This window comes from Phyllobates terribilis, unplaced genomic scaffold, assembly GCF_046119375.1.
Source record: "Phyllobates terribilis strain yellow unplaced genomic scaffold, ASM4611937v1 Scaffold_1__5_contigs__length_1240528914, whole genome shotgun sequence".
Lineage (NCBI taxonomy): Eukaryota > Metazoa > Chordata > Amphibia > Anura > Dendrobatidae > Phyllobates > Phyllobates terribilis.
This window is the reverse complement of record NW_027362761.1, coordinates 975,450,748-975,472,194: the sequence shown is the minus strand read 5'-3', so window position 1 is coordinate 975,472,194 and position 21,447 is coordinate 975,450,748. Positions and strand designations below refer to the sequence as shown.

Below are 21,447 nucleotides of genomic sequence, written 5' to 3'. Positions count from 1 at the left end.
CTTCAGTAGCGTAATTCAGCAGAGATTAGATCTCTTTGAAGCACACTTCTATGCATACACAACCACAGGTTTTTCCTTCACAAGGATACAATAGTGCACAGCATTCTTTATCCTGCATAGAGATGGAAGGGGGGAGGGTTTGATGAGGGAGATGATCCCGGTGACACGATTCCTTCCAGTCCTTATCTTTCTGCTCGATAATACTCTGCACAGTTAGCTCAGGGAGTTTATCTGACCCATGTTTAGCTTTCCTCCTGACCTGAATTCTGTTCACTTGCCTTCTGTGAGATACAGATCACACACCAATTTTCTCTTAGACTCCAGCCAGACTAATAAACAAGTTCTCCACAATTCCCCTAGGGTTCTGCTAAACACTCCCTGTCTCCTGTGACTGTGTTAACCCCTCTAGTTGCTGGATGCTTCTGAAGCACAACACTTCCTGTCTCTTGTGACTGTGTTAACTCTTATAGTTGCTGGATGCTTTTGAAGCAACATCACTACTTCTGCATGTCACATTTGGAATTCTCAGTGTGTCAAGGTCGAGATCAAGAATTATAGACCAGCAGGAACTGGGTGAGTGCTCACTGGTACCTACTGGGGATCCGTGTGGGCGAATATTGATTCTCCGCTAAACTTAACTGAGTTTCTGACTATACTCCAGACTGAATAGATTGGTTCTGTTTGGCCATCCAGTGAGCCATGTAGCCCCATGTAGTCCTCTACTCTTCTTACTCCATGGCTTAGCTGCAAGCATAGAGCGCTGTGAGACACCATTTCTAGGCTGTCTCTTTTTAACCGTACTCACACAAAGTGATGTCCTAAGATAGTTTATGTAACATACCTGGCGGCGTCCTTGCATGGTGGTCCATCTCCCACTGTGCAAGAGGGCGCACTTGATCTCCTGTCCAGAATGTCTCTCTGGCTTCCCTCCATGCTGTCTGTTTGTGTCTGTTTCTGCTGCTTAAGGGCGGCGCCCGATCACTTCCTGCCTTTTGTACCTGCTGTGGGTCACACCCCTTGTGCGTCCTCAGCCTATTGCTGTCTGTCACCTGGTATATAGCTCAGCAGCTCCCTTCTATCCCTGCCTGAGCATAGTGTTTCCTTCAGTGTGTGCTTGCACTCTGAAGGTGCCAGGTCCCGTCTCTTGTCTCCTGCTTTTTGTATCAGTTCCCGTGTCTGAACTGAGTCCTGTATGTCTCCTGCTTTGCGGTATCAGCTCCCGTGTCTGAACTGTGTCCTGTATGTCTCCTGCTTTGCGGTATCAGCTCCCGTGTCTGAACTGAGTCCTGTATGTCTCCTGCTTTGCGGTTTCAGCTCCCGTGTCTGAACTGAGTCCTGTATGTCTCCTGCTTTGCGGTATCAGCTCCCGTGTCTGAACTGAGTCCTTTCTGTGTTCTCTTGTCTGTCCTGTCTGAACACGCTCCTAGCCTGTTCCTCCTGCCTTCTAGGGGCCGATTACCTAGACCCGCTCCTGTATCTTGTCTGTCCTGTCTGAACACGCTCCTTGCCTGTTCGTCCCGCCTCTCTGGGGGCAGTATTCCCAGACCCGCTCCTGTATCCCGCTGCAGTGTCGGTCTCCTCCGTACACTCAGTTCCAGTCTGAACTCTCTCCTATCCTTTACCTGTTTTTGCCTCTATGTCCGTTCCCTTCCTTTTTCTGCAGAGTCTGAACTCGTACCTAACTCCTGCCAGTTGTCTCTGTACTCCCGTTTGTGAGTTTGTGGTCCACTCGCTACTTCACTGCAAGTACCCTGTGGGTGTCTGGCTCTGTCTTTCCCTTCCTGTCTGTTCCGTGTGAACAGAGCCCTGTCCTCCCTGCTCAGCCTTGTCTGCACTCTAGCCGTGCTTGCCTGTACCCCTTTGCCTGTATTGTTCCTGTGTCCCGGTGTGTACTGGGTCCTATCCCGCCTGTGTTCCTACCTGCTAGTGCCTCCCTGTCTGCACTCTAGCTGTGCTTGCCTTTACCCCCCTGCCTGCATACCCGCCTGCCTGCATACCAGTCGTGCCTGCCTATACCCACCAGTCTGTGTGCCAGCCTACCAGCCTGTTCCTGTATTCCCCTGTGTGGGTCAACAGCCGTGTCCGGGGTCTGTCCTGGAGTAGCACCTGGTCCCTCTGCTCGGTTCCTCCTTGGTGCACTGGCGTCGTATGCCGTCGTGCGACCCTGGTCGGATCGGGTGAATACCTAGTCACGCCCCTCCAGGCATTCACTCTCCGGCACGGTCCAGTGGAATCACTACCAATCACACGCACACGCCGCTCAGCCCGGGCGTGTGCATAACAGCATGCTCAGGCCATGGTTCCCGTTGAGCCCCACGGCCTTCGCTCTTTGAGAAGTTTTTCCAGCGAATACATGCATTAAAATAAAATAAATAAATTTTTTTCCCCCTTTAGCTGAGTTCCAGGCGAATTACGCACCCGTCCAGATGGATCTATCAGCCCTCGTTCCTGCGGATCCGCCACGTTACTATGGGTATCCAAGACAGTGTCGTGCATTTGTGGAGCAATGCATGCTACACTTTAAGGCCTACCCTCTCTATTTTCCTTCCGATTGGGCTAAAGTGGCCTTTATGATTGACTACCTAGCGGGTGATGCCTTGAAATGGGTCACCCCCCTATGGGAAGCATGGGATCCTGTCATCCTTGACCTGCAGGCCTTCCTGGTGGCCTTTCGTATGGTCTTCGAGGACCCTAACTCTGAAGCCCCTGCTGAAGCTTCACTTCCCAATATCCCGGAGCAGCCCCGACGGGTAATGTGTGTGGGTAGCGCAATAGTCCTCCAGCCCAATGAGACTACTGCCCACCCAGAATCCTCACAGGGTGACTACGCTTTCCGGAATACTTCTCTCAACCTCAAGAGGCAGTCCAGACGTGCTAGACTTAGAGGCAAGCCGTCACGCCAGGGTCTGTCCTCCCTGAGACCTCCTGACCCCAACCTTGAAGTCCCTACTGAAGCTTCATCTCCCTGTATCCCGGAGAAACCCCAATGGGTAATGTGCGTGGGTAGTGCACCAGTTCTCCTGGCCGAAGAGACTTCTGCCCATCCAGACTCCACACAGGAGAACTTCCTGCACCCGGCATCAGATGCTTCTTTCTCTTTAACCGGTGTGCATGTCCAAGGATGCTCCAAAGCTGTGGTTACCTCAGAGTCTGTGCACCTCTACTACCTGGCGGAGGATCCCCTGTTGCCTCCTGAACCCTCCGGGATACCACTCGATGACAAATGGAGAGAGACTTCTCTACACCCGGTACTCAATACTTTGTCCGCTTCGTCCTGTGAGCCTGACAATGGGTACCCCAAAGTGGTAGTTACCTCCGAGTCTCTACACCCCTCCGACCAGGCGGAGGATCTCCAGTTGTCTCCTGAACCCTTCGGGGTGCTACCTGGTAGCGAAAGGACAGAGACTCTCCTATACTCTGTACCTGATACCTCGCTCGCTTCGTCCAGTGAGTCCAACTTAGTGTACTCCGAAGCAGAGGTTACTCCTGAGTCTCTACACCCCTCCGACCAGGCGGAGGACCTCCAGTTGTGTTCAGAATCCTTCGGGGTGCCACCTGGTGGTGAATGGACAGAGACTTTCCTATATCCTGGATCTGATACCTCGCTTGCTTCGTCCAGTGAGTCCGACCTAGTGTACTCTGAAGCAGAGGTTACCCGTGAGTCTCTACACCCCTCTGACCAGGCGGAGGACCGCCAGCTGTCTCCAGAACCCTTCGGGGTGCCACCTGGTGGTGAATGGACAGAGACTTTCCTATACTCGGTACCCGATACCTCGCCTGCTTCCTCCAGTGAGTCCGACCTAGTGTACTCTGAAGCAGAGGTTACCCGTGAGTCTCTACACCCCTCTGACCAGGCGGAGGTCCGCCAGCTGTCTCCAGAACCCTTCGGGGTGCCACCTGGTGGTGAATGGACAGAGACTTTCCTATACTCGGTACCCGATACCTCGCCTGCTTCCTCCAGTGAGTCCGACCTAGTGTACTCTGAAGCAGTTGTTTTCTCTGAGCCTCTGCACTCTTCTGACCCGGCGGAGGACCTCCAGTTGTTTCCTGAATCCTCCGGGATATCACCAGATAACAAAGAGACAGTGACTTTTCCTCATTATGTACCTGATAACCCGTCTATTTCTTCCTGTAAGCTTGACAAGATGTACCTCGAAGCAGAGATTACCCTTAAGTCTCTGTCCCCCTCCAACCCAGTGAACGACTGGCCCTCGAATTCCCTGCGGAAGATTCTGGCAGGCCTGAAGAAGAGGGGGCGTAAGGGGGGAGGTACTGTAACATACCTGGCGGCGTCCTTGCATGGTGGTCCATCTCCCACTGTGCAAGAGGGCGCACTTGATCTCCTGTCCAGAATGTCTCTCTGGCTTCCCTCCATGCTGTCTGTTTGTGTCTGTTTCTGCTGCTTAAGGGCGGCGCCCGATCACTTCCTGCCTTTTGTACCTGCTGTGGGTCACACCCCTTGTGTGTCCTCAGCCTATTGCTGTCTGTCACCTGGTATATAGCTCAGCAGCTCCCTTCTATCCCTGCCTGAGCATAGTGTTTCCTTCAGTGTGTGCTTGCACTCTGAAGGTGCCAGGTCCCGTCTCTTGTCTCCTGCTTTTTGTATCAGTTCCCGTGTCTGAACTGAGTCCTGTATGTCTCCTGCTTTGCGGTATCAGCTCCCGTGTCTGAACTGTGTCCTGTATGTCTCCTGCTTTGCGGTATCAGCTCCCGTGTCTGAACTGAGTCCTGTATGTCTCCTGCTTTGCGGTTTCAGCTCCCGTGTCTGAACTGAGTCCTGTATGTCTCCTGCTTTGCGGTATCAGCTCCCGTGTCTGAACTGAGTCCTTTCTGTGTTCTCTTGTCTGTCCTGTCTGAACACGCTCCTAGCCTGTTCCTCCTGCCTTCTAGGGGCCGATTACCTAGACCCGCTCCTGTATCTTGTCTGTCCTGTCTGAACACGCTCCTTGCCTGTTCGTCCCGCCTCTCTGGGGGCAGTATTCCCAGACCCGCTCCTGTATCCCGCTGCAGTGTCGGTCTCCTCCGTACACTCAGTTCCAGTCTGAACTCTCTCCTATCCTTTACCTGTTTTTGCCTCTATGTCCGTTCCCTTCCTTTTTCTGCAGAGTCTGAACTCGTACCTAACTCCTGCCAGTTGTCTCTGTACTCCCGTTTGTGAGTTTGTGGTCCACTCGCTACTTCACTGCAAGTACCCTGTGGGTGTCTGGCTCTGTCTTTCCCTTCCTGTCTGTTCCGTGTGAACAGAGCCCTGTCCTCCCTGCTCAGCCTTGTCTGCACTCTAGCCGTGCTTGCCTGTACCCCTTTGCCTGTATTGTTCCTGTGTCCCGGTGTGTACTGGGTCCTATCCCGCCTGTGTTCCTACCTGCTAGTGCCTCCCTGTCTGCACTCTAGCTGTGCTTGCCTTTACCCCCCTGCCTGCATACCCGCCTGCCTGCATACCAGTCGTGCCTGCCTATACCCACCAGTCTGTGTGCCAGCCTACCAGCCTGTTCCTGTATTCCCCTGTGTGGGTCAACAGCCGTGTCCGGGGTCTGTCCTGGAGTAGCACCTGGTCCCTCTGCTCGGTTCCTCCTTGGTGCACTGGCGTCGTATGCCGTCGTGCGACCCTGGTCGGATCGGGTGAATACCTAGTCACGCCCCTCCAGGCATTCACTCTCCGGCACGGTCCAGTGGAATCACTACCAATCACACGCACACGCCGCTCAGCCCGGGCGTGTGCATAACAGTTTACTCGACTGCATGAAGATTCAAAAGAGGATTTATTTTTCCAGCCGAATTCTTGATGATCTGCAAACATACATCAGGTAAAAAGGACTTTTTTAGAAACAGGCTGAAAGCACTAGTTTCTAAGGGTATCTGCCCAGAATCAGGAGCCGCTACAGGTTTGAAGCTGCGTGTTTATGCAGCGTCAAACCCGCAGCTTCCAGATGTTACAGCATAGTGTATGGAATTTCGTGCACCTGTGGATCACCCGTGGAAACTGACATGCGGCGCGTCTTTCAGGACCGCAGCATGTCAATTTCTCTTGCGGGTCTGCATGTGGACTTTCCCCATAGTCTAACATCAATGAGGAGAGTCCGCATGTGAAAAAAAAAATTGCTGATGTTCTTTTGCATAATGAGGGTGGAAGCCACGCGGATGTTCAGCAGCGTCGCGGCAGCAGCGACTTCTTATCGTGGGCACATACTCTAACATGGATGAAGATGGTGAATGAGGAAAAAGAATGGGGAAGAAGGGAGGGGTTACTGACCTCATAGCTACATCAGAGAGAGACAGGGAGAGAGAAAGGATAAACTTCTAAAGACAGCAAACCTTATTGAATAGCAAGGAAACAGCAATATAAAACAACTCAATAATGGTGTAATACTGTCTGAACGATTCCCAAATCATGGGACATGACAATCCCCATCTGAAATCTTTAGATTTCACAATGATCCATTTTGACTTGATGTCTTCTGATGATGTCCATCGTCAATCTGTAATCTAAAAGATAAAAAAGAAACACACAAGCATACAACAATTGCTATAACAGTTGTAAGTCCAGTTTTCCGGTTGGTGGCCTGAAGTCCACAACAGTAGGATAATCCAAGTCCAATTGGAAACCCATCTTCGGATTGGGGAAGCCGCAACATGCAAACACTTCCACCAACCCAACAATCAAAATGGTGAAAGTTCCATGTCCTAACACAGCTGGAGGTATATGGCGGTATACTCCCTGCCGTAAGCTGTGTCCAGTACAAATGTCCTTCATGTGATGCCTTCTCTCATGAAGCACTTGGAGATATAAGTGAGGTGAATACCAGCCTGCACGACTGATGACCAGCTTGAGAAGTGTCCAGAGTGGTGAGACCTCAGCTTCAACTTTGGTGTCATAGATATGCAGCGTTTAGAGCCTGCTGGTCTGATCTCTCCGTCAGTGTCTGGTTGTTCAAGTTCAAATGTTCTGCTAGCATCAACAGAACAAGGGTCCTCATGTAGAAAGTTGGGGAAGACAGCCAGGTGTTGTCACAAAAGCTAGATGCAGCCATGAATCAAGTCCTCGGTAAGCTGGATGCAGGTCAATGGAGTTGTGATGGCACTGTTCAGGGGCAACTTCGGCAACCTCCACCAGCAGTACAGCAGCACAAAGACCAAGTCTTGGTACAGAGTGAGCAGGCCTTGAGGCTAGTTTGGCTTTGTCCAGGACAAATCCACAATGTACCCTGTTGATGGCTTCTGAGGTCTTCAGATAGGCTACTGCAGGTATAACCTCTGTAGATGAGTCAGAGAAAATGTGAACTTCTCTTCTGGTGGAGGCTGAAAGGTACCTTAAAGGGGTATTCCCATCTCCAAGATCCTATCCCAATATGTAGTAGGTGTAATCAGGGCCGGCTCCAGGTTTTTCTGGGCCCCGGGCGAGAGAGTCTCAGTGGGCCCCTTTAACACATACCACGATTCATGATGCACAGATACCGCAGAGAAATATATATAGTACAATGCAAAGATTTCACTTCTTACATTACATGAGCAATATCTATTGTAAATTCCACAATGGCTCAGAAACTGGTGAATCGCTTCACACAGTATACTGGCCCCCATAAAATGCTCCATACAGAATACTGGCCCCCATATAACGCTCCATACAGAATACTGACCTCCATATAACGCTCCATACAGAATACTGGCCCCCATATAACGCTCCATACAGAATATTGGCCCCTATAAAATGCTCCGTACAGGATACTGGTCCCCTTATAACGCTCCATACAGGATACTGACCCCCATATAATGCTCCATGCAGGCTGTTCCGTTCCCCTCACATAATGCCCTATGCAGGCTATAACCCCCTTATAATGCCCCATGCAGGCTGTTCCCCCCCCCCTTATAATGCCCCATGCAGGATGTCACCCCCCATATAATGCCCCATGCAGGATGTCACCCCCATATAATGCCCCATGCAGGATGTCACTCCCCCCATATAATGCCCCATGCAGGATGTCCCTTTCCCCCCCATATAATGCCCCATGCAGGATGTCACCCCCCATATAATGCCCCATGCAGGATGTCACCCCTCATATAATGCCCTATGCAGGATGTCACTTCTCCCCCCCATATAATGCCCTATGCAGGATGTCCCTTCCCCCCCATATAATGCCCTATGCAGGATGTCCCTTCTCCCCCATATAATGCCCCATGCAGGATGTCACTTCTCCCCCCATGTAATGCCCCATGCAGGATGTCCCCCCATCCATATAATGCCCCATGCAGGATGTCCCTTCCCCCCATATAATGCCCCATGCAGGATGTCCCTTCCCCCCATATAATGCCCCATGCAGGATGTCCCTCCCCCCCATATAATGCCCCCATGCAGGATGTCCCTCCCCCCCATATAATGTCCCATGCAGGATGTCACCCCTCATATAATGCCCCATGCAGGATGTCACTTCTCCCCCCCATATAATGCCCCATGCAGGATGTCCCTTCCCCCCCATATAATGCCCCATGCAGGATGTCCCTTTCCCCCCCATATAATGTCCCATGCCGGATGTCACCCCCACCATATAATGCCCCATGCCTCCATACATTAAAAAAAAAAAAAATCAAATACTCACCTCACTCCTCCTCACCTGCTGCCGCTGCTCAAGTCTGGACTTCGTTGCTAGCGTCTTCCCGCTCTGCGCTGCCTGTGATGGCTCAGGGGAGGACGCGGTGGAAAGACATCACCGCACCCTCTCACCTGAGACGTCACAGGGAGCGCACAGCAGGAAGACAGCGGATCTCTGGAGGCACAGGGAGAGGTAAGTGTCCGGCTGCCGGGGCCCTGAGCAAATGGGGGAGAAGGGCGGGTGCTGGCACCGCTCTCCTCCGCCCATAGCCTGGCGGGGTGCCCGACCGTGAGTGGGCCCCCCGTCTGCTTAGGGCCCCGGCACTTGCCCGGGTGCGCCGGATGCTGACGTCGGCCCTGGGTGTAATAATAATAATATTAGCAAATACCTACAATTAGAAATGTAGTATACCATTTTTGATTCGCTATGTCTCTTTCCTCATGTGCAGGCATTGCAGGACCTTAGGTATCCATGGTTACGTCCACTGATATAGCGAAAGTTAGTTAGCTCGCTGCTAGTGGTTGTAACCCTGGATACCTAAGGTCCTGCAATGCCTGCACATGAGGTAAGTGGCAAAGCGAATCAAAAATACTATTCTACATTTCTAATTGGAGATATTTGCTAATATTATTATTATTACACCTACTACATATTGGGATAAGATCTTGGAGAAGGGAATACCCCTTTAAGGCGGAACAATGTGGCAACAAGATAGGATGTTCTAAGATCTTCAGAGATGTCTTCCTTGTCTCCCACCTTTGTTGTTTCTGGGACGGTAGTGAAGTGTTGCAGTCCGTGTTCTCAGAGGTCAACTGTCTCAACAGTATCTTGCCTTGAATAGGGATGGGTGCTATAAACCCAAGAGGATCACAGATGCTGTTCACAACAGGTAAGACTCCTCATTTAGTGAAGGGTTTATTATAGACTGACACCTGGAATAATAACTTGTCCTGTTTAATGTCCCGAAGCAGAGCAAGGCTGCATTGCATAGAAGGAACGTCAGAATCGATATCCTTTAGGCTCGTTGCATGGTCCTCAGATGGAAATGCTTTCATTACCTCCTGGCTGTTGAAGATGATCATGTGAAGTCTAAGGTTTGCTGGCGACAGCATTTCCTGAGTTCTAGAGAGCAGATCAATTGCTTCTTCACTTGTGGGCAGAAACTTAAGCCCATCATCTACATAGAAGTTCTTCTCCACAAATAGATGAGCATCAGATCTATACTCTCTCTCACCTTCCTGGGCTGTTTGACTCTAATGACCGGGGGTCCGAGAGAGATCCAGTGAGTCACAAACTGAGACAGAGGCAGAAATAAACAACACTTTCTTTACTAAACCAGGGATTAGACTAAAATTCAGTATTGAATGAATCAGTCTCAGGTTCTGCCTGGGACACTGTCTCTACTAAATACACGCAATCAGCAAAAGCTGAAATCAATGTGCCAATCTCAAGGTTTCCAGCTTATGTGAATTATTCTAGGGATCTGGAACAATTTTACCTAAACACAAAGTCAGTCTAGTGAGGGCGGTATATGGGGACCCCCTGAGATGGCACACTGAATACAATCCTACCACTATTAACAATAATAATGCATGAAACTATATAAATTGCTCTTATACCCTTATTATCAGGATACCCGGGTATCTTAAAGTTATGGTACCGTTAACCTCAGATGCAGTCTATCACAGGCCTGTGAATCACGGTGGCTGCAGCTAGTCCCGGAAAACTTTGGCGCCAAAACAAAAACAAAGTTCACAAAAACAGCAAAAATTCCTTGTCTTGTCAGCCGATGCCGAGCCCACACGCCGGGGACTTTAGTCCTGTAGCCTCAGATTAAGGTCTGGGAAGATCTCTTCACAAAGACTTGTCAATATCCTCTCAGTAGAAATGGCACCAGATACCTTCTTTCCTCCCGAAGTCTCTCACTCTTATCCAGTACACCAACCATGTGCTCTGTCACAGAAATGGATTCCTCAGTCCCTTCCTTTATCACTCGACACGTGACTCCTTCAGCACAAAGTCTCTAATCCACTCAGCATGGACTTCCACAAAACTCCACAGAGCCACACAGCTTTCCCCAGTTCAGCACTTGTTCTTAAACAGAGAAAGGGGTAAACAAACTCCACAGGGAAGCATGTAAAGACAGCATCTTCTTGCAGCTCAGTTCTCACAGACTTCCTGTCTAGCCTCTCACACCTAAAACACTCTTAAAACACACAGTTTCTTGCACTGCCCCTCCTCTGAGCTTAGCCAGGCAAAAGTCACAGGGTCCTAGTGCTCTCCTGCTGTTATCACATTTCACACTCTCACAAGTCCATAGTTTTCCACGGCAGGTGAGGGTCTGTTACTGAAGACATATACAGTACCTTCATCCGGTAGTCTACGACCTCCTTTTGAACGTCATTGTCCTTGTGCCATAGAAACCTGAGGTAGTTTCTACTGTCTTCTCTCAAAATAAAAAAAATGGAACATTTGCTGACTGTTGGCGATTACTGCAACAGGTTCTTGTCTGAAGCATATCAGTACTCCTATAAGGATGTTGTTTAAGTTAGGCCCAGTTAGGAGCAAGCTATTGAGAGAGATGCCTTCATACTGAGCACTGGAGTCAAACACCACTCCGATTTGGTTAGGTTTGCGAGGGTGATAGACACCAAAGGATGGAAGGTACCAGCATTCTTCTCCTTCCTTCAATGGTGGTGCAGGCTCTGCATGACCTCTGTCAAAGATATTCTGCATAAAGTCGACAAAATATTTCTCCATCTCTGTTTTCTCTTATGTTACGTTTTAAACATGAAAACCTCACCGTTGCTTGCTGCAGATTTTTAGGAAACCTTGTTCTTGGAGAATGAAAGGGTAAAGGTGCTACCCAGGAATCATCCTTGTAGGTCTCTTCATCTTTTCTATGCAGACATTACCTATGATAAGCCAGCCTAGATCAAAATGTTGAGAAAATGGAGAATTATGTGGTCCGTTGATTTGTTGACGTACCTTGTGTAGCCGGAGAATGTCTCTGCCAAGCAGAATCAGGATATTTGCACTGGTATCTTGTTGGCTATAGTTTTTAGATGAGAGTGAGGAAGAGCAGCCTCTGGAGTTTTGATCTCCTCTCTGTTGGATGGTATCTGGTTGCACTCAACGAGAGTGGGTAGGAGTATCTCCACATTGTTCCCGAAAGAAGACACTATGAGTCCATTGGCCCTTCTCCCAGAGACCTCCGTAATGCCACTACAGGTGCCCAGGGTGTAAGAATGAGCATTTCCCTTTAAGTTAAACAGATCAAAGAGTTCTGACCTTGCAAATGATCGGTTACTCTGATGTCCAGGATGACATACACCTTTGCAGTTTTCTGTGATTGACCCTTGTGATGCACGTTCACCAGGAATTAGTGTTGATCAAGCGTGTATTGTTAACTCTTCTGGCGAGCACGCTCAGGGGCTCGCCAAGTATTTGTATCATGCTCAGCATCTACAGTGGCATGTAAAAGTTTGGGCACCCCTGGTCAAAGTTATTGTTATTGTGAACAGTTAAGCAAGTTGAAGATGAAATGATCTCTAAAAGGCCTGAAGTTAAAGATAACAGATTTCCTTTGTATTTTAGGCAAAAAATATATATTTTTTAATCTTTTACATTTTAAAAATGACGAAAAAGGAAAATGGACCAATGCAAAAGTTTGGGCATCCTGCATGGTTAGTACCTAGTAGCACCCGGTTTTGAAAGTATCACAGCTTGTAAAAGCTTTTTGTAGCAAGACAAGAGTCTTTCAATTCTTGTTTGAGGGATTTTCATCCATTCTTCCTTGGAAAATCCTTCCAGTTCTGTGAGATTCCTTGGTCATCTTGCATGCACTGCTATTTTGAGGTCTAGCCACAGATTTTCATTGATGTTCAGAAGAGGGGACTGTGAGGGCCATTGTAAAACCTTCAGCTTGCAACTTTTGAGGTAGCCTATTGTGGATTTTGATGTTTGTTTAGGATCATTAACCATTTGTAGAAGCCATCCTCCTTTCAACTTCAGCTTTTTTACAGATGGTGTTATGTTTGCATTAAGAATTTGTTGAAATTTCATTGAATCCATTGTTCCCTCTACCCGTGAAATGTCCCCTGCACCATCGGCTGCAACACAACCCCAAAGCATGACTGATCCACCCCCATGCTTAATAGTTGGCGAGATGTTATTTTCCTGAAATTTGGTGGCCTTTTTTCTCCACACATACCTTTGATCATTGTGGCCAAAGACTTCTATTTTAACCTTTTCGGTCGATAGAACTTGTTTCCAAAATGTATCAGGGTAGTTTAGATGTTCTTTTGCATACTTCTGATGCTGAATTTTATGGTGAGGCTGCAGGAGAGGTTTTCTTCTGATGACTCTTCCATGAAGGTCATATTTGTGCAGGTGTCTCTGAACAGTAGAACAATGAACCACAAAGCTAGAGTCTGCTAAATCTTTCTGTAGGTCTTTTGAGGTTAAGCAGGGGTTCTGATTTGCCTCTCTAGCAATCGTACGAACAGCTCTCACTGAAATTTTGCTTGGTCTTCCAGTCCTTATCTTGACCTTCACTGTTCCTGTTAACTGCCATTTCTTAATTACATTTCAAACTGAGGAAAGGGCAACTTGAAAACACTTTGCTATCTTCTTTTAGCCTTCTCCTGCTTTATGGGCCTCCACCATTTTCATTTTCAGAGTGCTAGGCAGCTGCTTAGAATAACCCATGGCTGCTGATTTTTTGGCATAAAGTTAGAGGAGGCTTGGTTTTTATAAAGCTGGGAAATTTTCATCACCTGGCATTTCCTAACGATGGTAGTGTAACATACCTGGCGGCGTCCTTGCATAGTGGTCCATCTCCCACTGTGCAAGAGCGCGCACTTGATCTCCAGTCCAGTCTGCTAGCCTGGCTTCCCTCCATGCTGTCTGCTTGCCTCTGTTTCTGCTGCTTAAGGGCGGCGCCCGATCACTTCCTGCTTCTTGTAGCTGCTGCAGGCACACCCCTTGTGCGTCCTCAGCCTATTGCTGTCTGTCACCTGGTATTTAACCCAGCACTTTCCTGGAATCCTTGCCTGAGCATTGTGTTCTGTCAGTTGGCTTCTGGTCACTGATGTGCCAGGTCCTGTCTATGCTTCCTGTCTTGCGGTATCAGTTCCCGTGTCTGAACTGTGTCCTGTCTGAACTATCTTCTAGCCTGTTGTCTTCTGCCTATCCTGGAGGCTGTATTTCCAGGCCAGTGTGTACACGCTCCTAGCCTTTTCGTTCCGCCTTCTAGGGGCCGCATACCTAGACCCGCTCCTGTATCTTGCTGCTGTTCTTGTCTGAATACTCTCCTAGCCTGTTTCCTGTTTTTCTCTATGTCCGTACCTTCCCTTTTCCTGCAGAATCTATCCCGTACCTACTCCTACTCGTTGTCCCTGTACTCCCGTTTGTGAGTTTAGAGTCCACTCGCTACTTCATTGCTAGTATCCTGTGTGTACCTGGTTCTGCCTTTCCCTTCCTGTCTGTTCCGTGTGAACAGAGCCCTGTCCCCTCTGCTCTGCCTTGCTCACCGCTCCGGCGGTTCTTGCCTGCTCTGCCTTGCTCACAGCTCCGGCAGTCTCGCTCTACTCTGACCCTTTGCTCACTGCTCCGGCAGTCTCGCTCTGCTCTGACCCTTTGCTCGCTGCTCCGGCAGTCTCGCTCTGCTCTGACCCTTTGCTCGCTGCTCCGGCAGTCTCGCTCTGCTCTGACCCTTTGCTCGCTGCTCCGGCAGTCTCGCTCTGCTCTGACCCTTTGCTCGCTGCTCCGGCAGTCTCGTCCTGCTCCTCTCTCGCTCACCGCTCCAGGCGGCCTTGTCCTGCTCTTCTCTCGCCCACCGCTCCAGGCGGTCTCGTCTTGTTCTGCTCTTGCTCGCCGCTCTGGGCGGCCTCACTCTGCTGTGTTTGTCCACCACATCTGTGGTTCTGTTCCTGAGTCCCAGTCTGTACTGGGTCCTATCCACTCGGTGCTCCAACCTGTCGTACCTGCCAGTACCTCCCTGCCTGCATACCAGTCGTGCTTACCAGCATCCGCCAGTCTGCATACCAGCCGTGTCTGCCTATACCCAGCAGTCTGTGTGCCAGCCTAACCTGCCTGTTCCTGTATTCCCCTGTGTGGGTCAACAGCCGTGTCCGGGGTCTGTCCTGGAGTAGCACCTGGTCCCTCTGCTCGGTTCCTCCTTGGTGCACTGGCGTCGTATGCCGTCGAGCGACCCTGGTCAGATCGGGTGGATACTTAGTTACGCCCCTCCAAGCATTCACTCTCCGGCACGGTCCAGTGGAATCACTACATATACACGCACACGCCACTCAGCCCGGGCGTGTGCATTACAGGTAGTGAACAAGACATAACCCTAACAGGCTAATTAAGGTCAGAAACCTTGGTCAAAATTATCAAAGCACACAAATCTCCAAGCGTGCCCAAACTTTTGTATAGGCCCATTTCCCTTATTGTAATTTTTTAAAAAGAAAAAAAAAAGACAATATATATATTTATTTGCCTAAAATACAACTGAAATATGTCACAGGGCTCCGTCCTGGGACCTGTATTGTTCAACATCTTTATCAATGATTTAGATGAAGGAATTGAGGGTAAACTGATTAAATTTGCTGATGACACAAAGCTAGGAGGGATAGCTAATACTAGAGAAGAGAGAGAGAGGATTCAAAAAGACCTAAATAAACTGAAGCAGTGGGCAGCAACCAACAGAATGGTTTTTAACAGGGAAAAATGCAAAGTACTACATCTGGGCAATAAAAATGAAAAAAGCATATACAGAATGGGAGGAATAGAGCTAAGCAACAGTACATGTGAAAAAGACTTAGGTATACTAATAGATCATAGACTGAACATGAGTCAACAGTGTGATGCAGCAGCAAAAAAGGCAAATACAATTCTGGGATGTATTAACAGAAGCATACAGTCTAGATCACGTGAAGTCATTATCGGTCTTTACTCCTCTTTGGTCAGACCTCATCTGGAATACTGTGTACAGTTTTGGGCACCACATTTTAAAAAAGACATAGACAAACTGGAGCAAGTTCAGAGAAGAGCGACCAGAATGGTGACTGGTCTGCAAACCATGTCCTATGAGGAACGGTTGCAGGATTTGGGAATGTTTAGCTTGCAAAAAAGAAGACTGAGAGGAGACTTAATAGCTGTCTACAAATATGTCAAGGGCTGTCACATTGTAGAAGGATCATCTTTATTCTCATTTGCACAAGGAAAGACTAGAAGCAATGGGATGAAACTAAATGGGAGGAGACACAGATTAGATATTAGAAAAAACTTTTTGACAGTTAGGGTGATTAATGAGTGGAACAGGCTGCCACGAGAGGTGGTGAGTTCCCCTTCAATGGACGTCTTCAAACAGAGGCTGGACAGACATCTGTCTGAGATGATCTAGTGAATCCTGCTTTGAGCAGGGGGTTGGACCAGATGACCCAGGAGGTCCCTTCCAACTCTACCATTCTATGATTCTATGATCTTTAACAATATGCCTTTTAGAGATCATTTCATCTTCAACTTGCTTAACTGTTCACAATAACAGTGATTTTGACCAGGGGTGCCCAAACTTTTACATGCCACTGTATGTTAGTGTTACTGCGGCTGCATGTCTCATGGCTGTTAAACAGCTGTGACACATGCAGGGATTGCCTGTTTATTAGGCAATCCCTGCATGTGTCACAGCTGTTTAACAGCCATGACATATGCTGCCGCGGTGACACTAACATAGATGCCGAGCGCACCGCAAATACTCGGCGAGTACCCAAGCATGCTCACCGAAAGGGTTAACAATACACGCTCAATCAACACTACCAGGCATATCTTCGCACACGATTTGTCCCAGAGGCCTTCCCCGCAGACTTTTGTGCATGAAGAAGATATTGTGATATGACTCACTGCTTTATCTACATCCTCACCGGTCTTGCGTTGTGGTGGGAGAAGGTGTAAGCGGTACAGAGTTAGATTGGGATGGATGGAGTGCTTGTATGTGGTCCTCACTGTCGCCCTCCACACACTTAATAGGGATTTTACAGCTCTTAGCAAAGTGTTCATTAGAAGCACAACATCTGTAACATACCCCAAAGTTCTTTAGAATCTCCTTGTGTTCCTGAAGCGGTTTCTTTCTGAAGCCAATGCACTTCTTTAAGGGATGTGGCTTCTTATGCATGGGACACATTCAATTAGGATTTTCAATTGGAGCTGTTGAAGGTGTGGGAAGAACATCAGTCTTTTTCCCTGAAACTTAACTGCTGCGGTTTCTGTTACTTGAACTTGGACTTTCATACTTAGGAGGGGATGAACCAGGGCCGCTGGGTGCTCCGTAGGAAAAGCTTGGGTCAGTCTTACACTCTGCAAGGTCCTTGATAAACTCACAGAAGTAGGAAAATGGAGGAAAGGAGACTTGGTTAGCTGTTTTGTATCTTGATCCAATTATGGTCCACTTTTCTTGAATATTATACGGTAGCTTGGAAACTATTAGGTTTACCCCATAAGCAGTGTCCAGGTAGCTGAGGCCAGGTAGGTGCGTGCCTGCTTTGGCCATCTGGAGCTCTATCAGGAGGTCACTGAGCTCTTGGAATTTTGAACTGTTCTTACTAGATATTTTTGGAAAATCCCGTAGATGCTTGAACAGAGAATTTTCTATATCTTCAGGACTACCATAGCTTCATTCTAGTCTCTCCCATGCAGCCATGAGACCAGCCACTGGATTATTGATGTGAATAGATCTAAGTCTCTTGACCCGTTCTGTGGATTGTGGACCAAGTCATCTGATCAGCAGATCTAGCTCTTCAGCAGCAGTGATGCCAAGCCCCCTAATTATGGTTCTAAAGGTACATTTCCAACCTCTGTAGTTTTCAGGTTGATCGAAGTTTGTGAGACCAAACTTAGTAAGTTTTCAACGAACCATGTACCTTGCAAACTCAGACATGTCATGACTTGTCAGACATGTGAAGTTTTGACCTAGGAACGCCGGGAAGTATGGTGTAGCATAAGCATTCAGTTCAGTAACTGGTGTAATGTGCAAAGATTCTGCCACGCATGTAGCAGGAATTGTGTGGCTGACCAGAATGTGATGACTTGTCTGCATATTGGCTTGCACTTGGGCTTCAGTGTATAGGGTTTGGTGAGTTACAGGGGCCTGGTACATTCTTGTGCATGAAGAAGGTTCAGGATGTAGGGTTAGCAGCCTGTTTTACTGACCTTGAATGCAGGATGCTGGCGAACAATCTGCATCCTGTTGCCTTAGAGGGATGTCTGTGCTGTCAGGAAAGATTGCTGGAGTCGGGGGTGCACTATTTTGCTTTAGTACTTAGTCTCTTGTACACTTAAAAGGGTCTTCCGTATCAAAATCACTTAAACTGATGCTGTCTCTTTGGCTCCCACTGATAGCTTGTTCCAGGACCTTTAACCTTGTCATGGCTGTCATGGCTGTGGCATGTTCACATTTCTCTTCTAGGGCCTTTATTTCTGCTTTTTTGCGTGCTGCGCTGGCTTCCATTTCTGTCTTCCTGTGTGCTTCTTGCGTGCTGCTTCAGCTGCTGCGCTCGCTTCCATTTCTGCCTTCTTGTGTGCTGCTTCAGCTGCTGCGCTCGCTTCCATTTCTGCCTTCTAGCATGCTGCTTCCACTTCCATTTTAGTTTTATTTTGCGCAAAAGCGGCTTGTACCTTAGTAGCTTTGGCTTCTGCACGTGCTCTTATAAGCTGTTCGCTGAGCGTTGAAGATTTCGAAGAGTGTGACTTAGATAATTGTTTTGACTGCCTGGCGAATCTAGCAATGCGAGATGACGTCTCAGCTATTTGTACAATTCTTGCTTCTGTCTTGGCTTTAATATCACATACTATGCATTCTCTGACAGAGTTAAGTTTTTGGAAAACCTGCAACTCTTCTTCAAGTGAAATATTAAGCCTTTACAGAATTATAATGTATTAGTTTCTCTTTCTGGCATAGGTATCTGAACACAGTTGTCCTAGGGCTCCCTCTTGTGGTAGTTCGAGAGAAGCAGGCTGAGAGAGGCTTTTGATGTGACTCAGCAATTTTTACCATAAGTCTGCTATAACACAAGAAAGTTCATGTTTAATGGATTCAAAGTTCTCTCTAACTTTCCATGTAGGTTTTGTAGAATGTAGTCTTCTCACTGGACTGGGAATTAAACTCAACACATTCTTCATCTAACAGTGGATCTGGTAGAGACTGTGTAGTCTTTCCCTCAGCCATTATAATTCACAGGCAGAATGAACACTGGATGATTTCTTATATACATTGTCTATTATGGGACTACTGGAGAAAGCTGAGTACAGCGCTCGGCTATTTCTGCCTTACACTATGAATGAGTGGAAGTGCACACACTTGACCTCTTCTGCATTTAACATTATACAGGGCCCCATTTTCTGAATCAGTGGGGTCCAGTGGTTGGACTCCAGCTCTCAGTACGTTATCCCATTTTATGAATAGTCAATAACTTTCAACCCTGGTAAAATCCCTTTGTCTATAGAAATAACGGTAAGGTAAGTCTGAGCTTATTACACATTACAAAGGATCATGTACTGTAATCTCATCACTGATGTACACGGCTGAGACTGTTCAACTTGTATTTGGTAAATGTAAGCAATCATCTTGTGTCTATAGTGCTGGTCTCACAATATACCTGAACATATCTGTTTTCTGAACCAGGTTCTTTGATGGGAGACAGCCGGTGCTGGCAGTAATGGACCCCGCAATCATTAAGTCCATCCTAGTTAAGGAATGCTATACTATATTTACCAACAGAAGGGTAAGTCCTACAACCAAATCCTGGTATGATATTGTATATTTCTAGTGATTCTTGTTATGTATATTAATTTAAAAAAATTGCTTCCTTTTAGAATTTTGGCCTTAATGGCCCTTTAGAATCTGCAGTATCAAATGCTGTTGATGATCAATGGAAAAGGATACGGACAGTGTTGTCACCAACATTCACCAGCGGTAAACTTAAGCAGGTAAAATGTAGACAGATTATAAAGATGTATATACAGTGGCGACCAAAGGTTTAGCATTTTTTAGTGTGATTATTACCTCTGTCTGGTTGATGTGATGCCATTTTCTTGGTGATTTTAGTAAATTGAAAGCAAATGGTTGTCAGCTATAAGGACGAAAATTGTGCTTGACATTGTTTTATCCCTTTATGTGTTAGTTTTCAACATTTCCTGGGCCAAATGTTTTGCATATTTTGTCATGAGTAGTCGAATTTTGCCTACATTTTTTTTTGTGAGTGTGTATTTTTAGGTTAAAACATGGTAAAGACAAAGCCAAATTTATCACCAGATGTCAGGAAGCTTATTATTCTGAGAGTGAAGTCAGGCAAAAGCTAAAAAGAGGTAGCTATGGAATTCAGCTGTTCTCAAAGTCAAGTGTCGCGGATATTAAAGAAAAGAAAAAGAAGGTTATCGAACAGCTGACAAACCTAGAAGTGGACGACCACGGAAAACTTCCTCCAGAGTTGATCACATTATTAAGAAAAAGTCAGTATCTGATGTCCATAAAAGTGCTGTACAGATTTTGCATAAAATGAATGAAGAATATGGGGTCAAAGTGAGTCGCCAAACTGCGATGCGACGGCTAAGAGCAGTAGGGTTGAATGTACGAGTTCCAGTCAAGAAGCCTTTCATCTCTGCAAAGGACCAGAAGGTCCAACTTGAGATTGCCAACGAACACAGCCAATAGAAAGAGGCAGATTGGTCGAATGAATCCAAGTTCAATCTGTTTGGTAGTGATGGCAAGCACTATATATACCACCCAACTGGAAAACGTAATTCTGCAAGGTACCAAACACCTACAGTGAAACATGTTGGTGGCAATGTCATGGTTTGCAACTGCTTTTCTGATGAAATATGAATGCTACCATGTACAAGGATATACTGTAGAATGTAATGCTGCTACATGGTAAAACCAAAGTAGGCAAGGTATGAAAATTCCAGCAAGACAATGATCCTCAGCGCACATCCAATTTAATCAAAAATTGGTTAGCAAAGAAAAATGTTCACCGGTTGCAATGGCCAAGCCAATCACCTGATTTCAACCCTATAGAGCACCTTTGGGATGAGTTAGAGCGACGAGTTGGAGCTCGTACCCATAGCAATAAAGATGAATTGTTTGCAGATTTGCAAATGGAATGGAGCAAGATGTCTTGAGTACCCTAATGACTTCAATGCCCCGTCGGTGTGGTGCAGTAATTAAAGCAAGAGGTTATGATTAGTGATGAGCGAATATGTTCGAAATCCGATCGCAAATGTTAAATTCGACACGAATATGGCACATTCGGATTCGTGATCGGAAACGCAGGCATTTTTAAATTTTAAAATTGGCAGAAATCGGTAACATTTGGTGAAAAAGTGCAGAAAAATTATTGCTGTGCAACTAAAGTGTTTTTAACAGTTTGGCTAGCATACTACTTGTGTATGATGAGCGGGGGAACGTGTTTGATGATGGGATGGGCTGGGGGGAGAGCAGACAGAAGCTGAGAGCAGCACCATGCTTCTATTTTTTTTTTCTAACTTTATGTGTGCAAATCGTGGCTAGCCAATCAGAGCGCAGGAAGCATCCACACTGTCCAGACACAAGGGCTTGTGCCATTGGCTGCTGAAATCATATGTCCTTCTATATAAAGAGCGGACATGTTGTGTGAGCGCCATTTAATGCTTATAAGTGATCACAGACGCTGCTGCTGGATTGGAGATGTTAGCTAGATAGATAGGGTTTCTTCTAAGTCAGATAGTTTAGATAACTAGTGTCCTGTGTGTCAGTGAAATCGACCTTCCAGCAGATATTTTTTCCTTGTGCTATTACTGAGGTCCAGACAAAGACAGCAGGGCCCAT

At 47.3% G+C, this 21,447-nt stretch overlaps 1 protein-coding gene across 5 annotated transcripts in view; it reads left to right on the top strand.

The window, feature by feature from the left end:
• LOC141156663 (cytochrome P450 3A24-like) overlaps nucleotides 1-21,447 on the top strand; it is a 90,989-nt gene that overhangs the window by 42,824 nt on the left and 26,718 nt on the right. For all 5 annotated transcript variants that reach the window (XM_073642921.1, XM_073642887.1, XM_073642904.1 and 2 more), the window contains 2 exons: nucleotides 19,267-19,366; nucleotides 19,458-19,571. In XM_073642921.1, coding sequence (XP_073499022.1) covers nucleotides 19,267-19,366; nucleotides 19,458-19,571 — 214 coding nt within the window. The remainder of the gene's footprint in view (nucleotides 1-19,266; nucleotides 19,367-19,457; nucleotides 19,572-21,447) is intronic.